Here is a 16,387-nt window from a genome sequence, read left to right on the forward strand (position 1 = left end):
TGCTCAAAAAACACGCGATTGCTTTCAACGAATGTCGTGTTTTTGATCCGCTCCGGACTAGCGAAGCTCAACCCAGCAGCAGCGGTAGCGTTTCCACGTCCTCTCCCGTTAATACTGCAGGTAACTAATCAATTAGCATTGCATATTATGTTAGCGCGATTTACCTTATTACAAAACCTGCTATTACTGTGCGTTGCATTTAGTGACCATGATGAGACAGACAGAGTCTGGCTCAGATGCTGGCAGTTCTCGCTGCAGTCTACCGGTAGCGTCTCCTTTCAGGCCTGGATAGACGAATGTCACCGAGCAGTGACTCAGTTTGTGGTCAAAGGCTTGCACCCATTTGCCACAGCAGATGCCCCCAATTTCACTTTGGTAAGTGAATGTGTTTAATTGTAGGCAGGACATTACTGGATATTCTTGTGTAATTGCTACAGAATAATTTATGTTAAACTTTGTTATTGCTACAGGAGAATATTTATTTTATTATTTTACATATACATTTTTTTTCCTGGGGATCCTGTGACACCCCATTGAAGAGCCGTAGGCTGGATCTCTTAAGATCTCACTGTTGGGTTTGTAAGGCCATGTTATGTTACTCCTAAATTTCTATCTTGTTCAAAGAGAAGATATAAAACACAGTTCTAAGCTAATCGACCTTAGTGTTCTCCTTTTTAAAAAAAAAGAATCGATAAGAGAATCGATAAGGAATCGAATCGTTAAACAGAATCGAAAATGGAATCGGAATCGTGAAAATCTTATCAATACCCATCCCTAATGCTGGGTCAACATGACCCAGGATCATGACAGATTGATTGTTTGGCTTTGGAAAAATATATTTCCTTAGAATTTATGATTCACTCAGTACTCTTGAGAAAAGTGAAAAGGGATTCAAATGTTATATTTCTCAGTATCTGTAAGCAGCGGTCCCTCGTTTATCGCGGGTGTTATGTTCTAAAAATAACCAGCGATAGGTGAAATCAAGTAGCCAATTTTATTTTTTGACAGTGCAAAACGTTTCGTCGACATACAGCACTGCACTTCAGAGTCACACTGCTAGCAATCGATGCAGCGATTCTGTACTGTACAGGAGAGACGTCACGGAGGAAATCGTCTGCAGCGATCAGGATGCAGGACACAATGTGACGTAAAAATAAGCATGCAAACTTGCACTAAAAAAATCTGTGAAACAGCGAGGTGAAAGGTGAACCACGTTATAGCGAGGGACCGCTGTAATTTTGAAGTTAAGTCACAACATACCCTTCGTACATACAATGTATAGAAACCGTTACCAGCAATCATTCATTTTTTGTGTGGCTTTTTTTCACGATTTGTTAACATGCTGTGTAGGTGTGTACTTGACTAGCTGATATTACGGTGGCCCTGAGAGGCCAAATGGACTGCAACTTCAGAAAACACTTGCAAAAAGAAAAATGCTGCAAAGAGGAAAACGCTGCACTGCAACTTCAAGAAAAACGCTGCAAAAAGAAAAGCGCTGCAAAAAGAAAAGCGCTGCAAAAGCACAGCGGAAATAGGAAAAAAGACAACGAAAATGTTCCTTGTGGAGACAATAACCCGACGGACCAGCTGCACGAACCAAAACATGCTAACCAGTGCGCTAGGACTGGGACATGCTTCAAAGAAGTGGAGGAGAGGTAAATGTGTTGTAATCTCATGATTCTAATAATACTACAGATATCTGGAATATACATTCAAAGGTAATTCTAACAAAGATAATGTTTAATGTAGCCTTAGAAATGAAGCTTTCTGTTGTCTTTTTTCCTATTTCCGTTGTGCTTTGTGTGCTTTTGCAGCGTTTTTCTTTTTGTAGCGTTTTTCTTTTTGCAGCATTTTAAGCACAAGTATTTATGAAGCTGATAAGATGGTTCAAGATACTGAGCTTTTGAAAATGGTCTTAAATCATCTCCTGCTGAGTTGCTTGGATTTCACTTGTAAACAATGTTCCCTCTAAGCTGCGTGTGTGCGCAATTGCTCACTGCTAGCACACAGAAAATCTGCGTTGTGCACAGAAATGTGCTGAATGTGCTGGACCAGCACCAGAGAGATGGAGGAGGTGCCACAAGCAAGACCTAGGTTTGTATTTCCAGCTGATGGCTGCCATGTCACTAAGATGTATTCAGAAAGATGCAAACAATCCTGTTAATAAAGATCTAACAAGTAATATCTAAAAAATGCACTACTAACAGAATACTTGCCTCTTTAAAAATATTCATGGTGCTGGGGTTTCTCCTCCAGGGCAGACACCTCAGCAGATAGCTGAGAGTTACAGACTCTCTCCCAGACCACAGACTCATAAAACAAGTCAGAGCTTTATATAAAAAAAAGAAAGTTGTGTTTTCAAAATTGGAGTTCAAGTTATTTTTACTTCCAATAGTGTTAACATACTGCACAGGTCATGAACAAGATTTTTTGTAATTTTCATTGTAAGTGGGATAAAGCAGTTAAATTAAAAGTAGTCTAACATAAATGTAAATGCTGTAATTTGATTATTTTAATAAACCATGTAACTTGGATGGATTCAATGCTGGCGTGACCACAGTGCACACGTCTGCTGTTGTTCACAGTGGTCGAAGGGACCGCTCAGGGAGTTTGTGTGTTCGCTCAGACACACAAAAATTTAGAGGGAACATTGGTGGTGACAGGAAGTTTTAAAACAGAAAGTGACACCACTCAGAATAAACTGTTCAAACAAGTCAAAGACATTTCTACATCAGGGAATAAAGACGAGTTTACACATACTGACAGCTCTGCAGTTCAACACAAAAAACATGAGTCAGGTATGAAGCTGACCTTTGACCTCAAACGCAGAAACAAATGGTGCTGATAACATCACTGCCCTGGCACTGTACACTATGATCATAAATGTGCATTCATCACATTAATATCACCTCTCATCTGCTCTTGTAGAACTGCTTCATCCTTTTATTTTAGCTGGTGGCTCAAAAAATATAAAAACAAAATTCAAAGAGCTTGTAATAGCTATTGTTATTAACAAACTGCTTCAAGGCTAAATCAGCTGGTCTGATGCTTGTGGACATTAAAAGCTTACAATAAACAACATTTTTATAGGTCACAGGAGGTCAAAGGTCAGAGCTCCTGTGGGTCTGAGGGCAGCCTCAAGCTGGAGAAGGATGAAGGAGTCTGACCTGATCCAGTGTTTGACATGAACACATCACCACTGCTGTCAGTGAGCCTAACGACAGCCGTTAGCATCATTTCAGTGTTTCAGTCAATTAAAAACACTTCCTGTCACTCTGGTGGTTATAGTGACATCATGCACTTTGTGCTTTGACCTCCAGAGGGCGACAAATCAGCACAGACAGAGAGCTCCATTCAAACTTTGCTGCCATAAGTAATAATTCTTCAAATATAATCATCAGTGTTTGAGCAGCTATGATATCAGGGACAATCTAGACATGTGTGACAATACTGAACATGTCACATGACACACCTTAAACATTTAATCCACTCTCAGTCTGCACTTTCATTCATTCATGTTTCAACATGTTGAAATGAGCTTTGAACAAACATCAGTTTAGTGCTGAAATATTCAAACTAAGAAGAGCAACAAAGTGATGACACATTTTGTGTTTCAAACAGGAAAACCAGCAGAAATAAAATCTCCTTTGGAAAACCTGCCTGAGATTTGTGAGTTTCCGAGGTGCACCTGAATGTAGCACAGACAGTTTCTAACGATTCAGATTGTGGAGAGGGCCTCACACAACTTTATGGGTGTTTTCGTCCTGCTCAAACTTGACTTTTTCTGTCCTGAACTTCCCGTTTCTCCTAACTGATGCTGATAACTCTGTGTGAAGCGCCACGTGAAGGTAAGTGAAGCAAGCTGTAATGTTTTCCTGGTATCAGCTGTGTGCAACTTAGTTCACGGTAACGGACTCGCACCTGGACCAACGAGGCCCAGTGTTAAACGATCTTCCCCCTTTTATTGTTTGTGCAAATGAGTGTGATAATGTAACCGGTGTATCCCTGCGTTGTGTTTGACAATGAAAGGTAAAAAGAAAGAAAGACCTACTAGTAATTAACTCATCTGCTCCAGCTCCTCTCCCACAGGGGAATTTGTAGAAAAGGGGTGCACGTTTATTTTTACATTAAACATCAAGTACAAACTTACATGGAACATATTTGAGACAAGATAAGAGAAAAACAACACAAAATTCGACATTCCTACCAAAGAAAGGTAAAAGAAAGGAAAGACTCCAAGTCATTAACTTGCTTGCTCCAGCTCCTAAAACCAAATGCAAACAATAGGGAAGAACGTTAGCTCAACCCATCACAACTTCTAAACTAGCAAGAATTATTTATTCATGCTAGCAATGAGAGTGCCTATAACACATATGCAGCACATGTGTACTACACATTTACAGCATCTAGCAAAATCTGGCATAATAATTGTACTGAAAAGACAACCAGTAACATCGGGGTGGCTAAATACACATTATATCTGTATTTAGCCAGTGTTGTACAGTGTTGGAAAAGAAATGATACCAACCTCTCCCATGGGGGAATTGTAGAAAAGCGGAGAGGCCAAAGGGGTTTTATTGATGCTGCTCACAGACAAACATGAGCCTTTGGTCAGTTTTGCTACCATTGTTTTCCTGATGTGATGAATGTGCAGCTGGAAACATTTGGAGTTGTTGAGGATGGGTTGACACCAGAGATGGTGAAATCTGATTAATCGGATTACAGTAACACGTTACAAGTAATGTGTTACTGTAATCTGATTACTTTTTTCAAGTAATGAGTAACGTAAGGGATTACTATTGCAAAAACGGTACTTAGATTACTGTTACTTTCCCGTAGGAACGCTGCGTTACTGCGTTACTAAAACCGTGATTTTTTTGCGACAATGTCTCACAACAATGACGTAAGCAAGTGCGACGTTCGTGACAACAGCTGTGTGCAGATCAACAATGGATCATATATCAAGTGCAGGAGAGAGTATGAGCATGCAGCGTTTAAAGCGTGGAAGTACTGACCTTACTTTGAGTTTGATTCCATAAAAAGTGACAAAAACATTAGTGTCCGTTGTGCGTGGGAAGAAAACTTCTTTTTACAGCGGAAAAAAACCCATAAACTTCCAAACAAGCACCGAGTTAACCTCCGCCTACCCCACTCCTGCTTTACAGGTGAAAATAGAGCAACAGGACCGCTAGTCTTTGATTTTATTTATTTTCTGCTGTGTTTTACTTGCATCTATTTGAAAGACTGAGTGTAAACACTATACTAAACACTAAACTATTTTATTTTATGTGTTGGAATGTGTAGAAAACAGGTTTAAATGTTAAACTAATTTCTTCTAGTCAGAGAATGTTGCATATAATTACATTTTTGGTTGATGCATAAAGTTAGAAGATTAAAACTAATAAAACAAGTTTTAAAAAGAGACTTTTCCATTTGATTACATTTTGTATGATGGATTATGCAGAAAAAGTAGAATTGGGCTTTACATCAAATCAAAATATATTTATTTTTAGCACATAAAAATGGGCAGGAAGATGACCGTTGACCAGAACAGGAAGAAGAGAACAGCCTGAGGTTTCTCTGTTTTATACTTCCCCCACAACCTAGCCTGTATGACATGAGCACACATAGCAACAGCTTAGCAAACACACTTCCTGTTTTTTTTCTTGATTTTTTCTCTGTGAGTCCTGATTTTGGGAGAAACACTAAAGAGTTAATGACTTTGACCACAGGAAGTTAAAGAGTCTACTTCCTCTGTCACCGAGCAGAAAACAGTAATGACCATACTCAATAAAACATAACGGTGACTAAGAAGTTCTTGAAATGATTTTCAGTAAAAAAAACTAAAAAAACAAAATCCTTAAAAAACCCCAAAACCTGTTAAAAATGTAACTGTGTTTAACAGGAACATGGTCACTGAAGGCATCAAGCGATGCTGCTGTCTCCTGTGTCTATACAGTTTAAATAACTCTTCTTGAGTCACGTGATGTTCCTCTGTCTCTACATCTTTTTCTCTGACTGCAGCTGTGTTTGAATAAACTGGAATGTCCAATTCTCCAACACATTAACTCTGCTGATACTCTTTGAATCCTGGATCGGGAAGTAAAGAAAACAGAGTAACATAGTGTATGCTGGTAAGTGCCAGGAGGATTGTCAGGATTTATACATCAGAGAAACCAAACCTCTGGAGAAGTGGTTGGCACAACACAGAAACCTTAGGCCAGGACTCTGCAGTCTATTTACATCTACACGCCAGTGGACAGTCTTTCAATGATGAGGATGTTCACATCCTGGACAGGGAGGAACGCTGGTTATAGCGTGGAGTCAAAATGGAAAAAGGAAAGGCCATCTCTGAATCAAGGAGGGGGCCTAAGGGTACATCTTTCGCCATCTTACAATGCTGTGATTGCAGCCATTCCCAAACTCTTTGTGAATGGTACTCATGGCCATTGATCAGTGGTCATGAGAACTTGCATATTAATGACCAGCTCCCGGTGCAGACAGCTCCCTGTGATAGTGTTTCCTCACTTGGCTCATGTGTACCCAGCCCAATTTTACTCTTTAAGAGTGTGTGTGTGTGTGGGGGGGGGGGGGGGCGTGTGTGTATGCATCCATGTTCATTTATGTTAATGAGAGTGTGGGGAGTGAGTTGGATAAAGCACTTTGTGCTACATTTTTGTATGAAAAGTGCTTTATAAATAAAGATTGATTGATTTTGGAGACCGAAGAAGTCACTTGGATGAGTGACAAAACGTTTTTTCCCACAAAACGCTACGTCCAGATGAACAGAATCAACATTTGGAAATCTCAAAACTGGATTACTGGATTCTCTGACAGTTGGTGCCGTAACTTCCACTAAATCAAATATGTGTGACTAAGTGGTCAGAGAGGTTAGATTAAAAAATAATAAAAAGACAATGCCACCAAGGGGGATTTCACCCCCAGGAAATATATTTATTTTTTTAAAAAGGGGGATAAAAGCAAATAAAAAGTTCAAGGATGCACCCTGAGGCAGGTTAGCTCAAATAATAACACAGTTTTATAATACAGAGGGATTAATAAATTTTTATCTAATCTAATGTAATCTGAATAAAATAATGAATAAAACAATAAGAAAACTGAATGCAGCGTTGTTGTTGACAGTGTCCTAAATTACAATAAAACAATCACTGAACTAGGACTTAGCAGCAGCTGTGGATCCAAAAGAAAATCACACAGAAAGGGAACAAACACTATAGCCTGCACCTAGTGCTGTACAAAGGAAAGTGTGAAGACGACCAACCACCTATGGTCCCAGGGCAACTGGAGCGTCTTCCGTTCACAAAAAAATATAAAAGCATGGGACAAGACGCTAAAAGAATAAAATGACACTGAGCCACAAGCTCGCTACAGATCATAAAAAAAAGAAATAAAAAAACTTTAATCTATAATAAAACAAACCATGCACATGCATACGAAACTTGCACCCCACGAGTCCAACCAAGCTTTTACTGGCTATAATTGTTCAAGCCTTGGTCATAGTCCGGTGCAGCTCCCCGCAAACTGGGAGAAGCAAGCGGAGGCAATATTTGATGATATGCGGCGGAAGATCACTCTAGCCAGCCACAGAAACAGGAGTGCAGACAATAGTTCAGATTTGGCTAAATAAAACCAAAACAAATCCAAAGCCCCAACGAGGTGAGGCAGAACAACAGGAGCAAAACAGCAACGCAGTTCACAATAAATGAAACTGGAAATACGAAAGCAGCTCCACTGAGGAGGAGCCCTGAAACAGTGACTAGGCAGGTGTCTCCCATAATTCAGATTAAACATGTAATCTGCTGTGAACTATAGTAAATAAGTTAAAAAAAAAATAGATGAGATGAAACCGTGATTCACATATTCTCATGTTTTACAGTCAGAGATGGAGAAGCCCTCACCAGTGCAGCTGCTTGAAATGTTGAAGAAACTGGGAGAGGAGGAGCTGAAGCTTTTCCACTTTTACCTGCAGTATGAACCTGGAGGTGACTTCACCAAAATCTATAAGAGCCTGCTGGAGAACGCAGACAGACTGAAAACAGTAGAAGTGATGGTGCAGGCGTATTCAGACCACGTGATCGAGGTGGCGAGGTCGATTTTAAAGAAGATGAATGCAGGTCAGTCAGAGGAAAGAGAAACAAACACTCACGGTATGCAGACACAGATATGCAAACACGATATTGTTACACACCGGCCCGAAGCCGGGGTGCAACACAACAAAAAAATAAACCCGATACATAATAACACAAACAAAAAAAAACACACCACGGCAGAATGACGAGTTTGGTTAATTTATTCACTGAACAGGTAGCGAGCTTCAGGGTGGGCGATGCCAAAACAACAAACAAAACACACTAGAAAGAAAAACAGAGCTAACTTACCTCCCACGATTCCAAAACAAAATACAATTCTCTAACCTGTCTCCCTACCCGAAACAGGAAAAAAGAGGGGAATAAAAGAAAACGGCTTCCCACCCCTACAGCTACCAAGCCCAGGTACAACCCTTTTTCAACATTAATATTGCAGTCACACGCCACGACGGTCCCCAGCCACACAGCTCACGGGGAACCAGGAAAAGTCTGCTCACCGGCCCAGTCCAACCCCTTTTGTAGCTGGCCTCTTTCCTTCCTCCACCAATGGGCGGCCTCCACCTGGAAACAAGCATCGCTGAATACAAATACAAACAATAACAACCCCGTACCACAAATAATGACCCTGGGTCATAACACCCCCCCACCTAAAATCAAGCATCTCATTAGAGAGATGCTAGACCTAGGTCTCCACCCGGGACAGGGCATCGGCCACAACATTATCAGCCCCTCTAAGATGATGGATGTCAATATTAAAGTCCTGCAGCAGCAAAGACCAACGCATGAGACGCTGATTGTTATTCCTCATGCGAGAGAGGAAAACCAAGGGGTTGTGGTCCGTATACACAGCGGTTGGAGCGGGGCTGGAACTGACATACACCTCAAAATGTTGGAGGGCTAAGAGTAACGCTAAAGCTTCCTTCTCGATGGTACTATAATTCACCTGATGTTTATTGAATTTTCTTGAGAAGTAACACACGGGGTGATCAATACCCTGGTCATCCTCCTGCAGGAGTACAGCACCCGCACCATGCGCACTGGCATCCACCTCTAACTTAAACACCCGAGTGAAGTCAGGGGCACCTAACACTGGGGCACTGCACAACAGAGCTTTGGCTGAGTCAAAGGCATCCTGACAATCAGAATTCCACAAAAACAGGCACGACGGACTTGTCAGGGCTGTCAGAGGAATAACCACGGTGGCGAAATTTTTGCAGAACCCTCGATAGTAGCCACACATTCCCAAAAAACGGCGAAGCTGACGCCGCGTAGTTGGTACAGGGAAATCCAAGACGGCCTGGACTTTGGCCATGAGAGGGCGTACCTGCCCCTGTCCCACCTGCTTCCCTAGGTAGGTAACCACAGCTTTGCCAAACTCGCATTTGGCCAAATTGACTGTCAAACAGGCACCCTTCAATCGGACAAAAACCTCCCGTAGCGTCTCCATGTGCTCTAGCCAGGTCAGCGAGTAAACCACAATATCATCTAAGTAGACCTCGCATCCCTGAACACCCAGTAGCACCATGTTCATCAGCCTTTGAAACGTGGCGGGAGCATTTCTCAACCCAAACGGCATCACCGTGTATTGCAGGAAATGGTCTGGTGTCACGAAAGCTGAAATCTCCGCCGCCCGTTGCGACAGGGGCACCTGCCAATAACCTTTCAAAAGATCTAGCTTGGTGACAAATCTGGCTGAGCCCACCCTATCCACACAGTCATCCATACGGGGGAGCGGAAAGGAGTCTGGCTTGGTGATAGCATTTACTTTACGGTAATCATTACAAAAACGTGGGGTTTGATCAGATTTAGGCACCAAGAGGGTAGGAGAGCTCCATGGACTGAAGCTGGGCACCGCAAAACCATTCTCCAACAGGTATTCCACCTCCTTTCTCATGATTGCCCGCTTTCCGGGATTGACCCGATAGGCATGCTGCTTAATGGGCCGGTGTTCGCCAACATCTATATCATGCTCAAGCATAGTGGTCTGAGTCGGCTTGTCACTAAAGAGCACAATATGACCACAGATCAGATTGTAAATATCCTGCCTGTGGGGCTCACCCAAATAAAGCAAATGAGCCTCAAGGTCCTCCAAGATCTTTGAATTCTCCAAGCGGGCCCCTGAGCTGGGTCCCTGGGGTTCACGCAACCCATCCACCTCCGGTTGGTAGGAGGGTGAACCCACCGTCACCACAGGGGAAACAGAGTTAGTCTGGCTCTGGTTCCGGTCCACATATTTCTTGAGCATATTAACATGACAAACCCGGGACTTCTTCCGCCTATCCGGGGTTTTAATCAGGTAATCCGTGTCACTAACTTGGCGCTCGATCTCATACGGTCCACTAAAACGAGCTTGGAAACATGAACCCACAATGGGTAAGAGAACTAAAACACGCTCACCAGGCAAAAAGGTGCGCTTGAGGGTCTTCCTATCATACCTCTCTTTCATCTTCTCCTGAGCACCAGAAAGCGACCTGCGCGCCAACTCACATGCAGCGTGCAGCCTCTCCCTAAACGAACTTACATAGTCAAGCACGTTGTGCACGGGCCGCGGCTGGTCGGGCTGCGCGAGCCACCCCTCTTGGAGCAGACGTAGGGGTCCACGCACCGTATGCCCAAAAACCAACGCCGCCGGGCTAAAACCCAGGGACTCTTGTGTGGTCTCTCGAATGGCAAATAGCAATAACGGCAGGCCCACATCCCATTCGGACTCAGTTTCAAAACAGTACTTCCGTAACATGGCCTTCAGGGTCTGATGGAATCGCTCCAAAGCCCCCTGTGTTTCTGGGTGATAAGCACTAGACACCCGGTGCTTAACCGACAACTCAGTCATCACCTGAGCAAAAACCCCCGACAGAAAATTAGAGCCCTGATCGGTCTGAATGTACTTCGGTAACCCAAATATGGAAAAGAACTGTACTAAGGCTTTCACCACGGCCTTAGCCCTAAGCGATCGCAGAGGGATAGCTTCTGGAAACCGTGTGGCCGCACACATTATGGTGAGTACGTACTGGTATCCCGCCTTAGTTTTCGGTAAAGGCCCTACACAGTCCACAATAACATGCTCGAAGGGCTCCCCTATTGCAGGAATTGGATGTAACGGGGCGGGTGGAATGACCTGATTGGGCTTACCCGACACCTGGCACACATGACAGGACCGACAATAGCACGCCACATCAGACTTAAGCCCCGGCCAAAAAAAGTAACGAAGCACTCGGTCATAAGTTTTTTTAATCCCCAAGTGGCCTGACAGATGATGCTCATGGGCCAGACTCAAAACCTGGGGTCGGTACTCCGTCGGCACCACCACCTGAGTGACCACCTCACCCCCCAACCCACCCACCGGAGCCCAATTGCGTAACAGAACCCCGTGATCAACCTCATAAGAAGCAGCACCAGGCACCGCCCCTGGCTGCAAGGCAGCAGCTCGACAGGCAGACAACGTATCATCAGCCTGTTGGGCCGCAATGAGCTGCTCCCTGTTTACCGCCAGGCGCAAATCCTCCGACACCACACTAAAAACCTTCGCCATCCCACCATCCACCCCCGGAACAGAACTATCATGCGGCTCAGAGCCGTCCGGAAACATTCCGGATATGTCCACCTCACCACCCAAGCGACGAGCTTGAGCACGAGTAACCACACATGCCGGAAAAACCGTGGAGTCACCCAGCTCCGATGGAAAGTGGCATAACCGATCCGAGGTAGGACACTCAATAACTTCCGGAGTAGCCGGAAACACTTTTCCCCCGGCCAAGTCATTCCCCAAAATAAGATCAATACCTTCAATCGGCAGCTGATCTCGAACCCCCACCCGCACAGCGCCCGATACAAAAGACGAGGTCAAAGTAACCGTATGGAGAGGCATGCGCAGAATACTCATCTGTATACCCCACACCAGCAAGTCAGAACCACAATACGACTGCTGAGAGAAAGGCACGACTCCACGCCGCGCCACCGAATGCTTCGCCCCTGTATCCCTCAAGATGGTGATCGGAACCCGGTCCCCCGCATCACCAGACAACGATAAAAACCCCGACGAAATAAACGGTCGAAACACCTCATCTATCCCCCGCGGAACGACGCCAATCGGCATTAAGCTAGGGCGGGTTACCGCGGAGCAACACTGCACGGCCCCCCCCGAAATGTTGGCCCGCGCCCCCTCCCTCGCCCTCAGCACGGGACAAGAAGCAACGAGATGACCGAGCTCATGACAAAAAAAACATCGGCGGTCCCCAGCGGCCACCGCAGGGCCACGCCGCGAGAGCGGGGGAGAACGCCCCCCCACCTCCGGCAAAACTCTAGAACCCCGACGTAACGGAGGGGAAAAACCCCTCTTATGCGTCAACGCAAACTCATCTGCCAGAACCGCCGCTTTCGCGAGGGAAACGACCTTCTGCTCGTTCAAATAAACAACCACCCGCTCTGGCAAACACCCTTTGAAATCCTCCAATAACACTAACTCCCTCAGCTGTGCAAACTCCTTAACCTCACTAGCCTGGCACCACCGATCAAAGAGCAAACCCTTCTCGCGCGCAAACTCCACATAAGTCTGATCCCCCCCCCTCACACACTGCCGAAACTTCTGACGGTACGCTTCAGGCACCAACTCAAAAGCACGCAATACAGCAGCCTTAACCACACCATAATCCAAGCTCTCAGATGCCGACAGGCTAGCCCACACCTCCTGAGCCCTACCCACCAGCCGACACTGCAACAGTAAAACCCAGACCTCCTCCGGCCACTGTAACGCGGCAGCCACACGCTCAAAAGCAGAAAAAAACGACTCCACCTCCGATTCACAAAAGGGCGGCACCAATTTAATGTGCCTCCCAATATCAAAATCCTGACGGAGAGCCGGGGCGGGACCAGGCGCCGGTGGCGCAGGGAGCACAGAGGGCGCAGACGCGGGCGGCGTAGAGACAGGGGCACGCGGCGTAGAGTCAGGGGCACGCGGCGGAGGTCCACGCCCCAACTCCAACGCCCTCACCCTCAGATGCATCGCTTCTACCTCCAACCGGTGACTACTCAACTCCACCTCCTTAATGCGGAGCAACAACTGGAGCTCCTCCGCCGACGACCCCACCACCGGAGCCGGAGGAGCCACAGAGGGGGTGGCCACAGGAGGAACAGACACCGGAGCCAACGGCTCCACAACCGCCCCGCCCGGTCCACCAACAAGCGGCACGCCCGACAATAAACCCCGCTCGCTCAAAGCCACCGCGACAAGCTGCCGCAAATCGTCCTTCTTTACCCCCGCCGGCGCTCGCACATCAAAACGGCCCGCAATAAGCAACAAATCCTCCCTCCGACACCGACCCAACTGCTGCAAGGAAGGCGCCTCGGCAAACTTGTCCACATCGAACTCCATCCGCGGCCACCCACACCAACCACCCCCAAACACACAAAAAACAACCCCACACACCCACACGAGCCCCACGACACACAAACGAACCCGAAATCCCTCAAACGGACGAGCCCCCATTTATGTTACACACCGGCCCGAAGCCGGGGTGCAACACAACAAAAAAATAAACCCGATACATAATAACACAAACAAAATAACACACCACGGCAGAATGACGAGTTTGGTTAATTTATTCACTGAACAGGTAGCGAGCTTCAGGGTGGGCGATGCCAAAACAACAAACAAAACACACTAGAAAGAAAAACAGAGCTAACTTACCTCCCACGATTCCAAAACAAAATACAATTCTCTAACCTGTCTCCCTACCCGAAACAGGAAAAAAGAGGGGAATAAAAGAAAACGGCTTCCCACCCCTACAGCTACCAAGCCCAGGTACAACCCTTTTTCAACATTAATATTGCAGTCACACGCCACGACGGTCCCCAGCCACACAGCTCACGGGGAACCAGGAAAAGTCTGCTCACCGGCCCAGTCCAACCCCTTTTGTAGCTGGCCTCTTTCCTTCCTCCACCAATGGGCGGCCTCCACCTGGAAACAAGCATCGCTGAATACAAATACAAACAATAACAACCCCGTACCACAAATAATGACCCTGGGTCATAACAATATGCAGACATGACATCGTCACAATTTCTTTTATGAAGTAGGGGTGGGCAATATAAACGATATACGATAGAAGCGATATAAATTTGGCCAACGATAGAGATTTTGACTATATAGCGCATGTTGATGATGTCATCAAGCTGCGTCTGTTTTGGTTGAAAGCATCGCAGCGGCTACAACCATTATCATCTGCAAATTATGGCGGGCGACAGTTATAGCAAAGAGATGAAACACTTTTGAAATATGTGGAAAGCCAAAAACTGCGCTTCTTCCATAACATTGATTCAATAATGTTGAATTCTCTCGCAGCTGCTCTGTTCCCATGTTGTTGCAGTATATTAATAACTAACCTCGTATTGTGGATGAATGATCTCAGTTGTTCTCCTGACTGAAGTTTGGCCCGTGTATAGCATCCTGCTATGCGATTGCATTTGTCCCTGACCACCAGAGTCCCTCACGTTAACTTTTATCGAGTGGAGAAAAAAAAGTTAGCGTTCATCCTCCAGCTTCACTGTGCTAATGTTATGCTAACATAGCTGTGTCACAAGCAATCACGTAGCACAACATTATATACCAGCTAGCCAAACTTCAGTAACCCTACAAACGCCACTGCTGTTTAGTTTTCTGTCTTCATTTATGTTGGAAGTGATAGCAGAGCTGTACGTTTGAATTACTTTCAAAAATCTCTGAGTCAGAACATGGTATGTCATGTTTAGTTACTGTTAACTTGTAACTCCGTTAAATTTAATAAATTCTGTTTCCATGGATGCCTGGATGTAAAACTTAATTGTTACACCTGCTAAAGCAGCAACGCTGATGATTTTATTAAAAATCAAAGAATTTACACCGTCTTTAACTCTCAGTGTTCGTTTGACTTTGGGACCTGAAGCGGACGGAGTTTTGCAACCAGATTACTCCGCAAAGCTCCTCACTACGGCAGGAAGCAGTGCGGCTCACCAAAGTTCTACTAAAACATTTTTTAACAGATTTCTGCACGCCCAAATCGGTTCGAGGTCAGTGAGCACAACCAGAATTCATACATAAGGCACACTCTCGATTTTTGAGAAAATTAATGGATTTTTAGTGTGCCTTATAGTGTGGAAAATACGCTATAAAGAAGAAAAGAATATATTGCAATATATATCGTTACCGCACGTGATTCCAATTATATGGATTTCAGGCCATATCGCCTAGCTCTATTATGAAGGTATTAAACAGTTTTAGTCTGACTTTTTAATTTTGCGCCTCTCTAATCAGGTTCTTTTAGTACAAATGTTATATTTACATTATTTTGAAGTGAAGCAGGTTTTCATTTTTAAAGAGACCAGTTCATAATTCAAGAGACACTTTCCTCCAACAGGAAGTCCGTCAGCCCAGGAAGTTTCATCGCGTTTATCAGAAGGTAAGAATTTAGTTGTTTGTTCCTGTGGTGTGAAACTATTTTGTGCAACTTTTTTGTATTTACAGTTTTGAGGGATAAGCCTCTTAAATTTCTCTAGAAATATATGTTAAAAAAACAAAAACAATTTAAAAAAAATTTTGTAGTTTATTGCACTTTTTTGCAATTTATGTAATTACTATGCACTTAATGCAGACATATTACAATTTGGGCTATAATGGTTGTATTGATGTATATCAACTTGAAATGCTCCCAAAAATGGCAAGTTTACTCAGTTAACTAAGAAACAATTTTCTTTGGAGTGATGTGTGCTTCTCATTATGATGATTTTGCTTTACTCATAGAAGTTACAGTATGTAATACTGTACAATAGATTAATGGGCCAGCCAGCCGTGCACAGGCTTCAGAACTTGCCTCTGAATCTTCTGGTTTAAAATATTTCTTTAACATTAAATCATCCAGTGCCACTTGTCAGTATTTCCAAAGCTGCACAGCAAAACCAATCACATTAGAACCCTGACCTTCTTTGGGCTCCACATCCACACAGTCAAAACCAAGTCTTTTCCATGAGCAGGAATTTTTCTCCCAGTGCAGAGAGCTGCCTGCGAGTGTGTAAAACTGTAACAGTGCATGTAAAGCAGACACTCAAAAGTGCATGAGTTCTACTTTGTGTACATATCTAATTTTGTTTTTTTTATGACATAAATATAATTACATAAAGACATCACAGCTGTGGCTTTGGGACAACTCTGCAAATGTTCTAGAGTAACTCACTGAGAGTCTGAGAGGATTTGCAAAGAAGAATAGTAGAAAATCTCCATCATTCTCAAAAAGATTTGAGACTGCAATTAC

At 44.3% G+C, this 16,387-nt stretch overlaps 2 protein-coding genes across 5 annotated transcripts in view; one reads left to right on the forward strand and one right to left on the reverse strand.

Moving 5' to 3' along the window:
- Positions 1 to 16,387, reverse strand: part of LOC146634776 (protein NLRC3-like) — a 239,633-nt gene that overhangs the window by 138,169 nt on the left and 85,077 nt on the right. The window lies entirely within an intron of this gene.
- Positions 7,901 to 16,387, forward strand: part of LOC146634781 (protein NLRC3-like) — a 31,573-nt gene continuing 23,086 nt past the window's right edge. For 2 of the 4 annotated variants that reach the window (XM_085378782.1, XM_085378790.1), the window contains exons 1-3: positions 7,904 to 8,135; positions 15,518 to 15,538; positions 16,163 to 16,186. In XM_085378782.1, coding sequence (XP_085234908.1) covers positions 7,904 to 8,135; positions 15,518 to 15,538; positions 16,163 to 16,186 — 277 coding nt within the window. Of the gene's footprint in view, positions 8,136 to 15,496; positions 15,539 to 16,162; positions 16,187 to 16,387 lie in introns of all 4 variants that reach the window. The other 2 variants (XM_085378799.1, XM_085378773.1) reach the window with 2 other exon arrangements.

This window comes from Diplotaxodon limnothrissa, linkage group LG3 (genome assembly GCF_057381915.1).
Source record: "Diplotaxodon limnothrissa isolate DT_005_m linkage group LG3, D_limnothrissa_male_GT1.1, whole genome shotgun sequence".
NCBI lineage: Eukaryota > Metazoa > Chordata > Actinopteri > Cichliformes > Cichlidae > Diplotaxodon > Diplotaxodon limnothrissa.